The sequence below is a fragment of the Leopardus geoffroyi genome, chromosome A3 (assembly GCF_018350155.1).
Source record: "Leopardus geoffroyi isolate Oge1 chromosome A3, O.geoffroyi_Oge1_pat1.0, whole genome shotgun sequence".
NCBI classification, from domain to species: domain Eukaryota; kingdom Metazoa; phylum Chordata; class Mammalia; order Carnivora; family Felidae; genus Leopardus; species Leopardus geoffroyi.
The window spans coordinates 104,916,727-104,934,132 of record NC_059336.1 but is presented as its reverse complement, the minus strand read 5'-3'; the positions used below and the strand labels follow the sequence as shown (position 1 = coordinate 104,934,132).

The window sequence follows — 17,406 nt, the reverse complement described above, 5'->3', positions numbered from 1 at the left end:
TGCAAAGCTTTAGCATACGGATGATGTTTAAAGCTGAGAGATGAATGAGTCACCGAGGGAAAGAAGGCATAGGGCTGTGCGTGGTGCTTAGCTGTCTTGAAAGTGCTCAGTGGTCAACTGCTTGGTTAGGACAGGAAGTAGAGGTGGTCAGTAACTTTGACCAGCCTTCCATGTGACAGTTGTTTGACTTTGCTGAGACTTCTAGTCCCTTGACCTGACCATCTTTATACCAGTCATCAGCCCCTCTCTTGTCTTTTCTTCCCTCCTAGACTTGCTTCAGTTCCAGAGCATTGGAATTCATGATGATAATGTCCTGGTGAAGGAGTCACTTGGTTCTGTTTGGACTCAGCTACCTGCCTTTTCTGTACCTGCCTTTTCTGTTTCCTTTTTGAGATTCTCAAAGAGGCGCATAGCATTCGCCCAGACTGATCCAGACTGCTTCTCAGGTTTACCCACTGTCAGCTGATGCCCCCATCTTCTGCTTCATAGAGAAATAGAAGCCACTGGACGAGGGCATGCTGCCTGTCCACCACGTCTCTGTGGTGCTTGCATCTATGCTTCTGTCCTTGTTCCCCACCAGTCCCCCCACTGGGCCTCTGGGGAATGCTGCCTCAGGGACTTGGCCCTTTCAGTTCTCCCCTTTTTGTATCACTAACTCCTTCCTTTATATTTCACCTTTCCCAGCAGTTTTCAAAGACCAGGCTAGGTTATGCCTAGAGAGGGTCTTGGTACTCTAATTTCCTTTGGGGTAAATGGAGGCAGGAGATGCCCTGAAGCTGATTTGAGGCAGTTGCACCATGAAGTCTTGGGAAAGTAACAGCACCTCACAGGCGTGGAGTTTGGTGTCAGGCCTGCCTTCCAGCCTCTGCACCACCACTTAGCTTTCTCTACTGTTCAGCTTCTGTAACCTCCTCAAGGCTCACTTCCTTCTTCCATAAAGTGGGGACAGTAATAGTACTTGCCTTAGAGGAGTGCTGGGCAGCGTTCCGAGGGCCTGTGGGGCCCAGACACAACCTCAGACTGGCTGTCCCTCTCCAGGCTATTCAGCTGGGCGCTGCTGCGGTTCCTGAAATGTGTCTTCCTGAATGTGCAGCTCCACAAGGGCCAGATGAAGATGGTCCACCAGGCCGCCCAGGCGGTAAGGCCCGCCCTCCATTGGGATGGGGATGGCGGGAACAGAGGAGCAGAGGCTAGCCAAGCCCCAAGTTGGGACCAGCCCCATCAGCTGGTGGGAAAAATCCACTGCTCTTTGATGACCTTCTCTTCGTGTCTCACGGTCTTGCTCCCATGGGGTTTCCTCTAACGTCTTTTCATCATGGTCTTAACCATTATGTCAGTGCATTACCTTAAAAGTTGTTGACAGAGCTCCTCTACTTTTGGGAAATGTGCTCAGAGTCGAAGAACTGCTCAGCTGAACCCTCCCTCCCTCTGGGGCTGCCCTGGGTCCGGAGGTGCTGGGTTTCAGCTTCCTGCATCTTCAGGGTGGGGGTGGATTGACACTTCTCTCTGGCTGTCCCCAAGCAGGGCTTGCCGCTTGTCCTCCTCTCTACCCACAAGTCCCTCCTGGATGGGATCCTGCTGCCCTTTGTGCTGCTCTCCCAAGGCCTGGGTGTGCTCCGTGTGGCTTGGGACCCCCGCACCTGCTCTCCCACCCTGAGGTAAAAAAGCTTTGTGTCCCTAGACATACAAGGCAGAAGTCCCCAGCCCAGGGCAGGGGTGTGTGGGGATGTGTATGGGGGTGTTGCAGCTGCCCAGAAGCCTTCTTCATTGTCTCTCTGTTCCCAAGTCTGCCATCTCCGCCAGTGGGGCTCAGATGGAGGGTTAGCCCTAAGGCCATGCCTGGCTTCAGGATATTCAGGCAGGATCCAGGCTGGCCGTGGTGGGCCAAAGCTCTCACTAGCTTATCCTGCCTTGGTCCCATCTCCTGAGCCCCTTCTCTTATCAAGCTTTGCCTTGTGCCCCACAGAGCTCTGCTAAAGAAGCTTGGGGGGCTTTTCCTGCCCCCAGAGGCCAACCTCACCTTGGACAGCTCTGAGGGAGTCCTTGCAAGGGCCGTGGTCCGTGCCGTAAGTGCCCCCAGTGGTTTCAGTGGGGCCAGCCCAGAGTACAGGGACTTGTTGCTGCTCTGGCCTTGATATCTGCCTCCCCTAATTCTCTTCCAGGCTATAGAGCAGCTGTTGGTCAGCAAGCAGCCCTTGCTTATATTCCTGGAAGAGCCTCCTGGGGTCCTGGGGCCTCGGCTGTCAGCCCTGGGCCAAACCTGGCTGGGACTGGTGGTGGAGGCTGTCCAGGTGGGCGTTGTCCCAGATGCTATGCTGGTGCCAGTGGCCATCACCTATGATCTGATTCCAGATGCACCCTGTGATGCATACCACGTGAGACCCTCCTGCCCCTGGGGACCCCAGATGGGTACCATCTCTAGAGAAGATACACATCGTTTTGGTTTTTAAAAATTTTTTAAATTTATTTTCGAGAGACAGATAGTGCAAGCAGCAGGGGAGGGTCAGAGAGAGAGGGACACAATGGAATCCAAAGCAGGCTCCAGGCTCTGAGCTGTCAGCACAGAGCCTGATGCAGGGCTCAAGCCCATGAGCTATGGGATCATGACCTGAACCGAAGTCGGATGCTTAACCGACTAAGCCACCCAGGTACCCCATGAGAAGATACACATTATTGTGTCCGGTGGCCAGTTCCCTTTAGGGCTAGGGTTAAGGGGAGAATTCAAAGGACTTCTTCAATCATCATCCTGTGGCACTTGCCAAGCCCCTTATAGTTACCGAGTCATTTCATCCTCACAAGACCCAGTTAGAGGGATTTCTCCTGTTTCATGGTTGAGAAAATAAGCTTGAAGAGGTCATGGTCGTGTACCAGTTTGGGCCCAAGATAAAGCAGAGCAGAAAACAGTGACCCCAGGAAATTTGTTCACTCAACCCCTCCCTCCCTGCAGGCCTCGGCCCCACTGGGGTTGTGGACAGGAGCTCTGGCTGTCCTGCGGATCCTGCGAGGCTGGGGCCGCAGCCGCCCAGTCTGTGTCCGTGTTCACCTGGCCCAGCCCTTCTCCCTACAGGTATGCAGCCTGTTGGGTAAGGCTGGGAGTACCTGGGGTCTGTCCCGTGGCTTCTGGCAGCCTGGCCCTCAAAGCCCTCTGCAGGGATAGCCTTGCCTGCCTCAGGTGGGCTATGTGCAGGTTTCCTGGTGGGCCAGGGTAGGCCACCTAAGAGCCTTGTCCTGGGCAGGAATACACCATCAACGCTAGAAGCTGCTGGGGCAGCAGGCAGACCCTGGAGCAGCTGCTGCAGCCCATCGTGCTGGGCCAATGGTAGGGGCATGGGCGTGTGTGGGTCTCAGGGGCAAGGCTGGTAGCCCTGCCAATCCAGCTTGTAAGCTGGCACCCCTTTCCCCCATACCCACAAACACATCACCGTCTCCTCCAGCCTTCCTTCGCCAGTTATCCATGGGTCATCTAGAACAGTCCCAGGCCTCCCTCCTTGCCTATAACCTGACTGCGGGACATGGCAGATAGGCCTGGAAGGGGCTAGAGTTACATGAGCCACCTCTTGCCTTGGGAGTGGGGATGGGGAAATATCCTTACCTTTGAGGAAGGTTGGTTTCCCCACAACTGTTTTTAGGTTTGGTCCCTTTATCCTGTGATCTGTGTCTCTATCCCAGCACTACTGTCCCAGACACGGAGAAGGAGCAGGAGTGGACTCCAGCAACCGGGCCCCTTCTGGCGCTCAAGGAAGAGGACCAGCTCCTGGTCAGGAGGCTGAGCCGTCATGTCCTGAATGGTGAGGGGATCTGGGCCTTTCAGGGGAGGCTCCTGAGTAGTGTCTCTGCTGGTTCAGCCAGTCATTGGGACCCTCCATTCCAAACGGGTTTCTGCACCTGATGCCCACTCCTGTGTGGCCCACTTGGGACGTGTGAAGAGGAGTGGAAGCTTTCTTGGCTCTGGGGAGCCAGGGCAGCCAGGGAGGATGCACTGTGCAGGGGGCAGATGGCTGGATGAGCCACGTACCCAAGGCCATACCTGGCCCTGCCTTGGGCTCATCACTTTACCTTAGCTGTAAATGAGGGTGATGTCAGCTGCACAGAGTTACGCATATAAGGGACTTAAGAGCACCCTCTAAAGCAGACACTAGGTTAACCGAATTCTCTTTACTACCCTTCTAGAGCGCCTTCTCTGTGGCAAAGACTATGGGTTGAGTAGGCTTGTGAGGCAGGGACGGTCCCTGAGCTCTCAGCATGTATTTGATAAATGTTGGTTCTCCACAGGAAAGGGTGGCACTCAGGGACCAGGCCTTCTCTCCCCTTGCCTGTGGTGGAGTGGTGTGGTGTGTGGCCGCTGCTACGGGTTGGGGGAGGAGGGTTCTTGACTAGGAAGACTCGCTGGGTGATGGAAGGAGCAGGCTGCTGGGCCTCAGGCCCCGATCAGCATTCCCACTCCTCTCCCACCGCGGCCCCAGCCAGCGTGATGAGCTCGGCAGTGATGAGCACGGCCATCATGGCGACACTGCTGCTCTTCAAGCACCAGAAGGTAGGGGACAGAGTAGTAGGGGCTGGGGGAGGGGGTGTGGCCCTCCTGCTCAGCTCCTGTACCGTCCCCCCCCCCCTCCCCCCGCAGGGTGTGTTCCTGTCACAGCTCCTGGGGGAGTTCTCCTGGCTGACCGAGGAGACGCTACTGCGTGGCTTTGACGTGGGCTTCTCAGGACAGTTGCGGTGCCTTGTGCAGCACACGCTGAGCCTGCTACAGGCACATGTGACCCTCCTCCGCGTCCATCAGGGGGACTTGCTCGTAGTTCCTCGGCTGGGTCCCGGCCTCACACACCTGGCACATCTGAGTGCTGAGCTGCTGCCTGCCTTCCTGAGTGAGGCTGTGGGTGGTGCGTCTCCGGGGCCTGGGCTGGGTGGGACGGGTGTAGGGGTGAGGGAGTGGCTTCCTTCTTCATTTGCGGTCCTCTCCTCTCCAAGCCTGTGCCGTCCGGGGGCTGTTGGCAGGCAGGGTGCCGCCTGAGGAACCCTGGGAGCTACAGGGCATCGAGCTGCTGAGCCAGAACGAGCTGTACCGCCAGATCCTGCTGCTGCTGCACTTGCTACCACAGGACCTGCTGCTGTTACAGGTCAGCCCTGTCCCGTCAGCCTCCCCCACGTGGTTGTCGGAAGAGGTCCGGGGCCCATGCCTGCCCAGTCCAACCCCTTAAATCCGCCTACGGCAGGAGGTCTGTGGCCCTGCTCTGGCCGGGCTCCTGCCCATTTCCTGGTTCCCTTGAGGCCATATGGGTGCTTTTTCTCCTCAGCCCTGTCAGTCTTCCTACTGCTACTGTCAGGAAGTGCTGGACCGTCTCATCCAGTGTGGGCTCCTGGTTGCCGAGGAGGTAGGCGGAGCAGAGACAAAGCCCGACTGGGGCCTGGCTGCCTACTCCTACCCAGAGTGACAGCTGCCCCAGGCTCTTCCTCTGCCCTAGTGTGCTATGGGGGTGGACATGTCCCTGGCCTGGCAGACAGGGAGGCCTGGGTCCCGCCTCTGCTCTTCTTTGCCCTGGATTTGCCACATCTTCCCTATCATGACAGGACTGGACAGCTGTACCTCAGGTTCTGTGCATACCTCCTGTTTGCCCCCCCCCCCCCCCCCATTTCTTGTCCACGGAACTGTGGTTCTTGAGTCAGTGCTCACTTCCTTTCACCCTGCAAGTTGGCTCAGCAGGTGTCACGGTCTAGTGTGGTCCTGGGTGTCCTCTTGGGTCTCCTTTTCTGGTTTCACCTCCATGTGCCTGGTCTACTATGTACGTGGTCTGGGGAAGTGGGAGGCTCAAGGCTGAACCTGTTAGGGACCAATAACTCCCATGGCCCCCAGACCCCAGGCTCTAGGCCAGCCTGTGACACCGGGCGGCAGCGTTTAAGCGCAAAGCTGCTGTGGAAGCCAAGCGGAGACTTTACTGATAGTGACAGTGATGACTTCGAGGAGGCTGAGGGCCGGTTCTTCAGGGTAAGTTGGGAGAAGCCACAGTGGAAGGAGGGGGCAGGCAGGCAGTGGGAACTGCCCTCATTCTCGTCTGTCCCCCTCCAGCTCAGTCAGCAGTCACGCTGCCCTGACTTCTTCCTCTTCCTCTGCCGCCTGCTTAGCCCGCTCCTCAAGGCCTTTGCACAGGCTGCCACCTTCCTCCACCAGGGACAGCTGCCTGATACAGGTGAGGCCCACACTTCCCTGGCTCTCCAGAGGGAGTGGGGAGAGCTCAGGGCAGAGGCTGTGCAGGGGCCCCAGGCCTAGGTTTTTCTCTCCCACAGAGTCGGGCTACGCTGAGCAGCTGTTCCAGTTCTTGCAGGCCACTGCCCAGGAGGAAGGGTTCTTTGGTGAGTCCGCAGCAGCCAGCCCAGACTCCCTGAAGGCAGGGGAGGGTTTGCTGGTGGCTGCTGCCCCCTGCTGGTCAGTGACAACCCCAACTCCAGGAAGGAGGGCTGCAGGATACAGAGAGGGTCTTCACATCTAGTCTGAGCCCTATCTTTTTGGTTAGTTCCTTCTCAACACAAGAGAAGCCTATTCCCAGTGGTTCCCTGCCCCTCCCTATAGCCTTCACTTCTCTCTTCCTTCCAGAGTGCGCAGACCCAAATCTTGCCATCAGTGCTATTTGGACCTTCAGAGACCTGGGGGTAAGAGGGGCCAGTTTTACCATCCTCCTGCCTCCCACCCCTACACCCTGAGAGAGTTGCTCTGGGAAGAATAGGTATGGTGACAGTAGTTGGAGAAGGTAGGATGGTTTTCCTGGCCTTCTTGGTCTCCTAAACCACTCTCCTACCCCTGGGGGGCTTAAGAGGCAGCACTTGCCCTCAAACACTAAGGCCCAGTGGTCCCCAGGTCTCACGGCAGTTTGCCGAGGGATGGGCACAGCCTCCCAGGTGGGCGCTCACAGCCCTTCTCTATGGTCCAGGTGCTGCAGCAGACGCCCAGCCCTGCAGGCCCCATGCTCTACCTGTCCCCTGCGTTCACCAGCTGGGAAAATCAGGAGAAGCTGGAACAGTTCATCCGGCAGTTCATTTGTAGCTAGAACTGTGGGATGGAGTGCCTGCTGAGAAATTCAGCCCCAGATCATAGCCATGCGCTGGAGCCAGAAGACTGGAAGGGGGGCTGTACACCCTTACCCGAACTGTGTATAAAACCTTTTCTTGTTTCGTTGTCCCTTGTCGACTCTCTTGCATTCTCCATCCTTTGGTGTGTTAAGCGAGGGGACTGGACTTTTCCCAAGGCCAGTGTCTTTTTTGGGGTATCTTCTCCTTCCCTGTAAGAATGTTCTATCTTGTTCCCTGAAGCCCTAAAAGACGATAAACTGTAGCAGAGGCCAAGCTGCTGCTTTGGGCTGAGAATTTTATTGACGAGGAGGGCTCCATCCCTCTCCCTCCACCCGGAAGAGGCAGCTTGAAGCAGCTGGCACTGGGCTGCTCCCTGTGATGGACGGCAGTGGATGCTCCCACCTCTTAAGTCCAGGGCTTGTGGTAAGACCCATCACACCACCTTGTTGATGATGACGCCTAGTTCTTCGATTTCACACTGAACTTCATCACCCTTCTGCAACAGCAGGCCATGAGGACATCAGTCCTTTGGTCTCCGAGGCCTGGATTTCTCCAGGCTGCCAGGGATTCTGGGTGTGTGTGCCCTTTCCTCCTTTCAGCCAACCTACCTTGAGAAAGACTGGAGGTTTCCTGAATACACCAACACCTGGGGGCGTCCCAGTCAGGATGACATCCCCTGGGTAAAGAGTCACGAACCTGGGGCAAATGGGACAGGTGAGACCAGGGGCTGAGACAGCCAAGACTGGAAGGCTCAGCTCAACCTCAGGTGGGTGTGTGAGGTAGGGCCCCATCCCACTTACTGGGAGACCCAGGCTATCAGCTCTTCTGTCTTAAACACCATCTGGTTGGTGTTGCTGCTCTGGACCACTTCCCCATTCACTCGGCAGCAGATCTTTAAGTTGTGTGGATCTGAAAAATGCAAAAGCACCACGCTGGGGTTCTTGTTTTCTCTCAAACCCCTCCCTTTACTCAAAGCAAATGCAGAGGGAGGCTTTGTGACTTCCCAAATGAAAGGCCTGTCTGCTGGTCTCCTTGCGTCTACCACCTAGCAGAGTATCTGCCTGGGTGAGTTTAGGAGGGTCTGTCCCAGACCCTCAGTTGGGAGAGAAAAAATGGCTGTTTTTGCCTTAAATGGCCATCTGTCCACAGCAGAGGCTGACAGCTGCAGATACAGAAGTGACTTGGTATCTGTATAGGCAGGGGCACTGAAGCCTCCTGCATCTGACGGCAGGGGACAGCTTACCTGTACTAGTGCCCTAATAAGCACTTTTATGATTTTTTTTGCCGTACACACTCACACTCCTTAGAGCAGCTGGAACAGTTTCACTTCACTGATGGCTGGCTACATCAGGTGGTATAAAGCTGGACCGCATGGACACACCCCCACCTAGATGGCTGCCTGCCCTCCTAATCACTGGCTTTCCTCTTGTTCACTCTGCCCTTGCTGCTTATAACCGGTGCTGCCCTGTTAACACTGGCTGCAGAGGTCCTGATCTTCCTTACTGTGGAAAAGGTGTACAGGCTTTTGACAGCCACTTTCTGATGCTCAGTACCTAACTTTTGGTTCTTTCCAACTTAAAGATGCTCCTGGATAGTGGCAGCTAGAGGAAGTCATACCTCTGCAGTGAGGGACATGAAGGACGCCTAGTGAAACTCGTGGCCTAGGCTGACTTGCTCTCTGAGTGCTGCTTTTCATTTACTCTGATGCATCCATGCAAGAGCAGAAAGAGTCACCACATGGGTTATCTCAAGACCTACCTGCTATACTGTCCTTGGTCACCAAGGCAGGGCCCAGGGGGCAGAAGGTGTCAAAGGTTTTTCCCAGCAGCCACTGCTTTCCATTGCGTCTCATTTGCCAGTCACGAGCACTTACATCATGAGCCACAGTGAAGCCGGCTACGTGAGCCATGGCATCTGTGGCCTTTAGGGGACGGGATTTGGCCAGATTGGAAGTTAGATCATCACAGTGACACCAACCCCCATGACAAAGCCTTTATCCCATGTTAGTAGCCAGAACTAGCCAAAGATGGGCAAGGAATAAGGCTGGGAGCAGGTAGTTGTCAACCATCTCCCAATGCCACAGACCACTGGCAACTACTCTTCCACCGTACCTTGATGTGCTTGCCTTTCCTTCCAATGATCACAGCCAGCTCCACCTCCCAGTCCACCTCCTGTAAAAAAAAAAAAAGCAGTGGGCTGCCTGGCTCCATTCCCATGCTGAGGGGTATGCACCACCCTGCCTCAGGCCCTGGGTCTCTAACAGTGGGGAGTGGCTGTGGGCCCACATATGTGTTCACCATGAGCCAGATGTAGTGAAGGAGGGGGAAGTGTGGCTTGTAGACCCATAATCCTTGAGCACTGGCAGGTAATACCACTCCATGCAGGCACAGCTCTCCACTGTGACTGCAGAAGGCAAGAGGAGTCTGGGCACTGAATTTACAAGTGACTTGATGCCTTCAAAAAAGGGTGAATACCAAGTAATAACAGCTAGCCCTACTGCACACCAATAGCATTCTATATGCTTTCAGGTATTAACTCATTTAAAAGAAATGGGCATGGCCACAGAAAAAGGAAAACATGCTCAGCCTTTCCCATAATCTGCAAAGTACAACTATAAAACATACAACTTAGCCTTTCAAACTGGTTGCTCGTTCTAATGGTAACAACCAGTTGATCTGAGCATCCCGACACCTGATCTTGGTCTCTAGGATTGCTTCCCACTAGACAGAACTAGGTTTCTTAGGGGAAATGGCAAATTCCAGGTCTGAGACAGAATACAAGATAAGCCTGGAATATCTTGACCAGAAAGCAAGGGAAGTACTCAAAAAGTGACAGGGATGGGGCCAACTTGGAGCCCCCCACTGGCCAAACTGAGAGCGTTTGAATATCAACGTTTATTTATTTTTGGGACAGAGAGAGACAGAGCATGAACGGGGGAGGGGCAGAGAGAGAGGGAGACACAGAATCGGAAACAGGCTCCAGGCTCTGAGCCATCAGCCCAGAGCCCGACGCGGGGCTCGAACTCACGGACCGCGAGATCGTGACCTGGCTGAAGTCGGACGCTTAACCGACTGCGCCACCCAGGCGCCCCTGAGAGCATTTGAATATCAAAAAGAATGTAAGTGATAGATTACAACATACTGGGTAAAAATAAAAATCAGAAATACACCCTGCTAGGGACAGGAGTATAAAAAGGGAGGCAGCTTTTCTTCACAGGATGCCAGCTAATAAGAGTAGAAGGCGGCATGACAGAAAAATCACCTTTTTCTAACCCCTAATACATACAATGATGGATTCAGGTGAGGATCCCTGAATGAAAAGCTATGTGGCAATAAGAATAGTCATAGGTTCTCAAATTACTACCCTATAGACTGCTTAATTACCACAGTGAAATGCACCTTTCCAACGAAGAGATCGTGAACATCAAGTAAACCAAGTGATCAAACGGCCTCTCAATGGGGTGTGATGCACATCTGTTGCTACAGACTGCGTTCCTATCATGAACAGGGTTAGTGCCCTTATAAAAGAGATTCTTGCCCTTCTACCATGTGAGGAAACTGCAAAAAGACAGTAGTCCATGAACCAAGCACCAAATGTATCAGCACCTTGATCCTGGACTTCCCAGCCTCCAGAACTGTGAGAAATTCGTTGTTTATAAGCCACCCAGTCTGTGATATTCTGTTACAGCAGTCCAAATGAACTATGTAAAATCCTTGACAAAAACATTTAAATCCAATCATGAGGAAACCGACAAATCCAGAGTGCGGGATATGCTGAGAGAACTTGTCAGGATTCTTCAAAAAATCAGTGTCACGAAAGCTAGAAAATGGCAGGGGGACTGTTTGCTATCAGAAATCACCAAACTATGGCCCACAGGCCGGATCCAGTTCACTGCCTGCTTTTATAAAGTTTTCTTGGAACACAGCCATATTCACTCATTTATGTATCAGCCACAGCTGCTTTTCCATGACAGTGGCAAAGCTGAGTTGTTGCAACAGACACTCTATAGCATTCAGAGTCTATTATTTGCTAACTGACCCTCTGAGAAAGTCTGTGGATCCCTGTTTAGATTAAAAGCACTAAAGAGACATAGCCAAGTACAGTGTGTGGCCTTGACTGACCCTGGTTCAACAAAAAATAAAACCGTACCCAAATTAGAAATCCTCTTTGGAGGCAATTGGGAATATTCCCAATTGGACCATATAATGGGTATTATGTTAATTTTCTTAGTGGTGATAGTGGCTATTATGGTCATGCAGGACACTGCTTACTCTTAGAAGATGCATACTAAATTTTATTATTTTTCTACAATTAAGGTGCACTATTTTTGTAATCAGTAAAAGATATGTTAATTCCTTTTTCTCCTGAGACCAGCCTTCCACTGTATAGTCCCCAGTAGTATCTGCTTAATACACTAAGCAACAGGTGGCTTCTTTAGGCATCCTGAGTGCTGAGCACCCATGCGCTGGGCCCCGGTGACTGGGGAGGGCAGTGAGGAAGGAAGCACTGACCTGGCTCTCGGGTGGGAGGATGACCTCGTCGTAGGGCCCCACGATGGAACTGGCAAACTTGCTGAAGATGATGGGCTCCTTGGGCACAGGAACGTTCTGCTCTTTGCAGTGGTCCACATAATTCATTCCCACACACACCACCTTGTCTGGCCGTGTGACAGGGGCCAGAAAGGTCACCTCTGACCGTGGTAGGACTGGCAACTGGGCAGCCAGAGCTCTGCAGAGACAAGAGCAGGAGAGAGGGACTGGTTGGGAGCAGGCCAGCAACCCTTGGGCATGCTGGGCAGGTACTGCAGCAGCCACAAGTTCTGCTCTTTAAAGGGGCGCCTGGGTGGCTCAGTTGGTCATGCGTCCAACTCTTTTTCAGCTCAGGTCATGACCTCATGGTTCTTGAGTTCGAGCCCTGCAATGGGCTCCACACTCACAACTGGAGCCTGCTTGAGATTCTCTCTCCCCCTTTCTCTGCCCCTCCCTTGCTCTTGGGCATAATCTCTCAAACCAACTTACAATTATATACTTCTAGATCTATAAACCATCACAATCAATGTGGAAATCAAACCCAGCTATTGTCCCTTGGTATCAGAACACTTTATTTTTATCTATGTTGATTTCCTTTCCCCTATTAGGTAATACACGTCATGTAAGGAACTCAAAAGGTGCAAATGGGAAGAATGGAAAGGCCTCTCTTCTCCCCTTCTCCTAGTCACCCTGCTCCAACCTTGGACACAGCTACTGTGTCCTGTGTAGCTCTTCACGGCTGCTCTATGTATACTCTGCTCTTCCCGTCCCTTTTTTAGGCAAATGACACCAAATACATTTTTAAAAATACATGTATTTTTTAGGGGCACCTGGGTTGCTCAGTTAAGCGTCCAACTCTTGATTTCAGCTTAGGTCATGATCTCATGATTCATGAGTTCAAGCCCCATGTTGGGCTCTGTACTGACAGTGCAGAGCCTGCTTGGGATATTCTCTCTCTCTCTCTCTCTCTGCCCCTCTACTATTTGCATGCATGCATGCATGCATGTGCACTCTCTCTCAAACTCAAAAATAAATAAATACATATTTTTGGAGATCTCTCCATAACAGTATATACTTTCCCCTCTTTTTTCATATGGCTGTATATACCTGCACAATACAGATACACCCAATTACCTGATGAGGGATACATTAGTAGTTTCTTTCTTTTTAAAATTTTTTTAAATGTTTTATTATTTTTTGAGAGGGAGAGAGAAAGAGAGACAGAGTGTAAGCAGGGGAGGGGCAGAGGGAGAGGGAGACACAGAATCCAAAGCAAGCTCCAGGCTCTGAGCTGTCAGCACAGAGCCCGACGTGGGGCTCCAACTCACAAACTGTGAGATCACGACCTCAGCCGAAGTCGGACGCTTAACCCACTGAGCCACCCAGGCGCCCCTGTAGTTTCTAATCTTGCAAGACTATGACAGTATAGGAAGCATACCGTCACCAACGCTGTGTGCTGCCAAACGTCTGTATTTTGCCGGTTTAATATGTAAAAATAATAACTCAAAGTGGTTCTCAATTAATTTCATCAGATTCCACACGGATCCTGGCTTTGGGGAAGTCCCTACCTAATCTAGCCCAAACCCAAGAACTATCTTTAAGAACACCTCTTAAGAGGTTAGAGTGGGATAGAGCCAAAGCATAAGAGACTCTTAAAAACTGAGAACAAAATGAGGGTTGATGGGGGGTGGGAGGGAGGGGAGGCTGGGTGATGGGTATTGAGGAGGGCACCTTTTGAGATGAGCACTGGGTGTTGTATGGAAACCAATCTGACAATAAATTTCATATATTTAAAAAAAAAAAAAAAAAAAAAAAAGAACACCTCTTTGCAGTCCTCTCTCCTTCAAGGAGCCAAGAGTCCAGACCTTCCCTCCTCTCCCTCCCCCCTCCCAGGTCCCAGACTCCTCAGGCAGCCAGGAACTTAATACCCTGGGGAAGGCAAGTGTGATGAAGCAGTTTTGGCTCCACCACCAAATGTGTGGCTTTGGGATAGTTAATCACCATCCCTGGGCCTGAGGATGTTGTCATACAAGATTTCTAAGACTCTTCACTAAGAGAACAGGTGAGAAAGGAAAGGTAGAGTTACCCTGCTCACTTGCAAAAAAGTTACTAGCTGGTTGTTTCCCAGGGCAGGAATGGGTGGAACGAGAAAGAGGGTAGCAGGACAGCCACTGTAGGGCTATGCTGCCTGTTGATTTACCTTCTTGCCACCGAGAGAGTGGCCTCTCCCTGCTCCAGGAACTCCATCATTGTCTTGGGCAGTGTGGGGTCAAAGGCGTTGAGGTTAATGACCCCCCCACCATTCCCTGATTCCAGGCCCAGGTGAGGTCCCATCAGGTGGGGTGCCTGGAACTGCACCAGTCTCATATTTCTGGAGGGTTGAAAGGGCCACTTCTGAGCCTGCAGCAAAGCTGTGAGCAACCTTCTACAAGAGACCAGCATCAGAACCTGTGAAGAAAAAATTAGGTCCTAGGGGATGGAGGGAGCTAAAACCACCATCAAGATCCACAAAGTTCCCTGAGCTGCAGCCCAAGCCCTTTTGCCCACCAGCCATTCCTAGAAGTAGTCTGCATTTATTAGTTATTTCACTGTTACATTTTATAAGGTGACTTTTTTTTGTTCTCAATTCAATGCATGTAATGAAGCATTTCTAGGAGAGTGACTACTTCATGCCAGGCACTAGTCTAGATAGGAGGGATTCCAGTGTTCCTTCAACCAGTGCTTTCTAGAGGTTTACACTGTACCCGCACATCTCTGAGGCACTAGACAAACAGTATAGATCAGACACATTCAGTCCTGCCGTCCTGCTGTCAGGGGAGACGGATATAAACAATGACGTTGTAAGTAAGATCCAGCAATTGGGACCACTGTTGTAAAGACCAAGGGTCCTGCCTTTGTCTAGTTTCTTGAAGTGATACTGAGCTGAGCTGGGCTGGCCTTAAAATAAGCAGGACTAGAAATTAGTTAAGAGTGGGGCACAGCATGGGCAAGTGACCACTGGTAAAACTGGCTTCACAGCTGTCATAGGCAAATTTTTAAATGCCAGTTTGATCCTATTAGCCTCCTAGTGAAAATGCTTTCCACTGCTCACATTACCAAGCTAAACCCCCTACCAGGCTATCCCGGCCTTCTAGAAGCAACTCCCATGAGCCTCTCCAGACAGTAATTATTTAGTTTCTCCTGCTGAAGTACAGGCTACCTGAGGGAAGAGACTGCAGACAAAGGGCAGGGTCAAAGCCTGACAGGCATCATTGGGCTGTCTCCTCTCTGGGTTCTAAGACTACATCTGTCCTTTTCACTGCCTTTTCATAGCATTGTGACTGGCACACAGAAGGCTCTACACTGCTCTCTGTTGAATGAACAAATGCCAGAAGCAGGGGCTTGACTTTTCACTACTTGGGAAAGCTTGGTGATTGTCAATATGGCTATGTCTTCCTTTCTCAAATCACTTAGAAGGTATCAACAGGGCTCAGGTCCTGTTTTGAGTTCCAGGCTTTACTCAGAGGCAAACCCCATTCTCCTGTTTTGTTTTTAATCTAAGTCTGGCCTTCATTCCAAACAGTCTCTGCCCTGCATGGGCCCTTGCTTTAAAAAGTAGCCCTTTATGCTCAGTCATGTGGAGGTGGACCCAGACTCCTGGTCCTCACCCTGATGACTCAATTTGCCACCTTCAGTTAAAGATTCATTAGACCCAGGTCACTGATCTGACTACTGTCATGGCCAATAAGTTTGACCAGAAAACAAGGAGCTTTGAAACTTCTGCCCTCCTGTCTTATACAACCATGCTACTGTCAAAAATGTGTTCAAGCCAAAATGCATGCACTCAGATCTCCACACACTGAAAAAACAGTAACCGCTCCCACTGAATGCCAGGTGTTAAGTGCTTTACCTATAATATCTGATTTAATTCTCTTGACAGTTATGGAAGATAGGTACTGTTAGCCCCATTTTACAAATGAAAAAACGAAGGCTTAGTAAGATGAAGGGGTTTTCCCAAGTTCCCAGGGAGAGAAAATAGCTGGGACTTGAATCCAAGTCCAGGTGACATTGAAATTCTTGGCTTGGGCTAAAGTGTCCTAGAGATGGGTGGGGGTTAGATCTCCAACAGATCTCCTAGAGCCCCATGAACACCCTGTCTGCTATCAGCCAGGGAAAACTTGGGTCACATTCTGGCTGCTGCTTCAGGAATAAGGCTGGTCATCTGCTCTCCAAGATAACCCCAGGCCCCATTGACTATGACCTTCCCACATGACAGGCATATTCAGGCTCTCATTCCACCCTACAGCAATCCCCTCAGGCACAAGGTCCCATTTTACAAAAGGGGACACTGAGGCGTAAAGAAATCATCTGCCAAAGTACCAGTTAGAAAGTGGCCCCTGTGCTTCTGCGGTAATCACGGTGCAACAGGGCACGAGCTCAGTTCAACTCTGGAAAAGTGTCCTTAAGCAAAGAGGCAGAGATTCGAGGCAGAAACAGCACAAGCATCACAGCCTGAGAGACGCGGGCCCCGTCCCGCCACCCACTCGCTCGGCACCCTGAACCAGTCCCCCAGCTTGGTCCCTGGCACTCAGCGGGCACTCACGACGGCCCACCCCACCCGTGTGGTCAGAGGGATGGGGGGGCCCGGTCCAGTCCTGACCCCAGCGGGAGACCTGGAGGGAGGCTGAGACCGGCCCGCCCCCCACCCCAACCTACCTGGCCGCGGCGGCGGGTCTTGCCGGGCTCCCTGAGCTGTCGGGCGAGGGTTCACCAAGCTGGGGGCCGAGGTCAGCGGGCGCCTAGACACCTGCAGCGCGTTTTGGAAACAGCGACCGGCGGGGAACCGCCGGGGCAACACGCCAGGCTGCTTCACTAAGACTTTTGCACAAGCGGGCGCTGCCTAGTGACGCCAGAGAACAACAGCCAATAGAAGGGCGCCTCATTCCGACCCGGAAGCCAAGCCACGGAGGGGGCGGGCCTAGCGCTAGAGGGCAGGTGGTCTTTCACGGGTTCCTTCAGGCGTCTGGGCAGGTCCCGACGCAGGTGAGGCCGACCGCCTCCCCCCACCCCGGGCGGACACTCCTCGTCAGCGCGCGCCCTGCAGCTGCACGAAAACGACAGGGAGGGCTTCCTGAAATTTTGTGCCCTAGGCGCCTCGCTGGCCTCACCTGCGTCGGGCCCTGCTTCTAGGCCAGGCACCGTTCTGATTGTTGGGCAAAGTGTGGTGGAAGAGACCAAATGATGGCGTGATGGTTCACAACAACGAATATTTTTGTCTTCTGATTCTGACATATCACAGAGAAGAGGAGGGATTGCACCCATTTTACATATGGGAAACCCGAGGCGGAAGTGTTTTGCTCAAGGTGACACAGGAGTGTGAGTAGTGGAACCAGCATTTTTGACCCCAAGTGCAGTCCTTTACTGCCATTCTCAAGCAGCCCTGTCTTCACACGCATTGTGCTGGGCCTAGGGCAGGATAGCGGGAGGCATAACCTCCAGCATCAGAGAACAGGCATTCTCGCCTAGAGGTGTTTTAATTACACAGGCAGTTACAATCCGGCTCTGTAGGCCTCTGGCATATGAAGACATATTAAGTGGTCTGGGCAAGATGCCCAAGACTTAATCAAGGACCAGATCATCAAGGGCTTTATTCGTCCCACGAAGGAGTCTGAGCCTTATCTAAGCACACGGGACATGTCACACCCAGGGTTAGACTTGCATTTGAGAACTTTTGCTCTGGCCACTCCTCCAAGGCAAATGAGTGCAGTGGGGCAGGTGGCTTGGTGTGTGGCAGAGACCGTGAGAATCCAGACCTGTTTAGAAGGTAGAACAGACA

General features: G+C 52.4%; 2 protein-coding genes across 11 annotated transcripts in view; one reads left to right on the top strand and one right to left on the bottom strand.

The window, feature by feature from the left end:
- The window catches only part of GPAT2 (glycerol-3-phosphate acyltransferase 2, mitochondrial), a 53,059-nt gene extending 45,894 nt beyond the window's left edge, over positions 1-7,165 (top strand). For 6 of the 7 annotated variants that reach the window (XM_045446975.1, XM_045446973.1, XM_045446977.1 and 3 more), the window contains 16 exons: positions 1,039-1,138; positions 1,525-1,658; positions 1,967-2,066; positions 2,163-2,375; positions 2,948-3,067; positions 3,237-3,319; positions 3,670-3,788; positions 4,464-4,534; positions 4,622-4,880; positions 4,969-5,117; positions 5,295-5,372; positions 5,852-5,983; positions 6,065-6,185; positions 6,283-6,348; positions 6,590-6,645; positions 6,924-7,165. In XM_045446975.1, coding sequence (XP_045302931.1) covers positions 1,039-1,138; positions 1,525-1,658; positions 1,967-2,066; positions 2,163-2,375; positions 2,948-3,067; positions 3,237-3,319; positions 3,670-3,788; positions 4,464-4,534; positions 4,622-4,880; positions 4,969-5,117; positions 5,295-5,372; positions 5,852-5,983; positions 6,065-6,185; positions 6,283-6,348; positions 6,590-6,645; positions 6,924-7,040 — 1,918 coding nt within the window. In that variant the 3' untranslated portion in view covers positions 7,041-7,165. The remainder of the gene's footprint in view (positions 1-1,038; positions 1,139-1,524; positions 1,659-1,966; positions 2,067-2,162; positions 2,376-2,947; positions 3,068-3,236; positions 3,320-3,669; positions 3,789-4,463; positions 4,535-4,621; positions 4,881-4,968; positions 5,118-5,294; positions 5,373-5,851; positions 5,984-6,064; positions 6,186-6,282; positions 6,349-6,589; positions 6,646-6,923) is intronic. The other variant, XM_045446978.1, reaches the window with a different exon arrangement.
- A 172-nt stretch (positions 7,166-7,337) lies between these two features.
- FAHD2A (fumarylacetoacetate hydrolase domain containing 2A) lies at positions 7,338-16,493 on the bottom strand. Of its 4 annotated transcripts, none has more exons than XM_045446981.1 (8): positions 16,287-16,493; positions 13,792-14,039; positions 11,574-11,790; positions 9,174-9,233; positions 8,821-8,983; positions 7,863-7,971; positions 7,671-7,758; positions 7,338-7,558 (listed from the first exon to the last, which is right to left on the bottom strand). In XM_045446981.1, exons 2-8 carry the CDS (start codon positions 14,031-14,033, stop codon positions 7,496-7,498), a joined length of 942 nt encoding a protein of 313 aa, XP_045302937.1. In that variant the 5' UTR covers positions 14,034-14,039; positions 16,287-16,493; the 3' UTR covers positions 7,338-7,495. The 4 variants fall into 4 exon arrangements, with proteins under 4 accessions (XP_045302937.1, XP_045302936.1, XP_045302938.1 ...); XM_045446980.1 differs by having other exon boundaries at positions 13,792-14,060; positions 16,287-16,486; XM_045446982.1 differs by having other exon boundaries at positions 13,792-14,016; positions 16,287-16,485.
- Between the last annotated feature and the right edge of the window lie 913 nt (positions 16,494-17,406).

Excerpts from the sequence above, each read along its gene's own strand:
- FAHD2A (XM_045446981.1), bottom strand. The coding sequence starts at position 14,033 with ATGCTGGTCTCTTGTAGAAGGTTGCTCACAGCTTTGCTGCAGGCTCAG. Across the intron at positions 8,984-9,173 it reads GGAAAGGCAAGCACATCAAG|GCCACAGATGCCATGGCTCA; the intron begins GTACGGTGGAAG and ends CGTCCCCTAAAG. Across the intron at positions 7,972-8,820 it reads GACCAAGGACAGTATAGCAG|ATCCACACAACTTAAAGATC; the intron begins GTAGGTCTTGAG and ends TGCATTTTTCAG.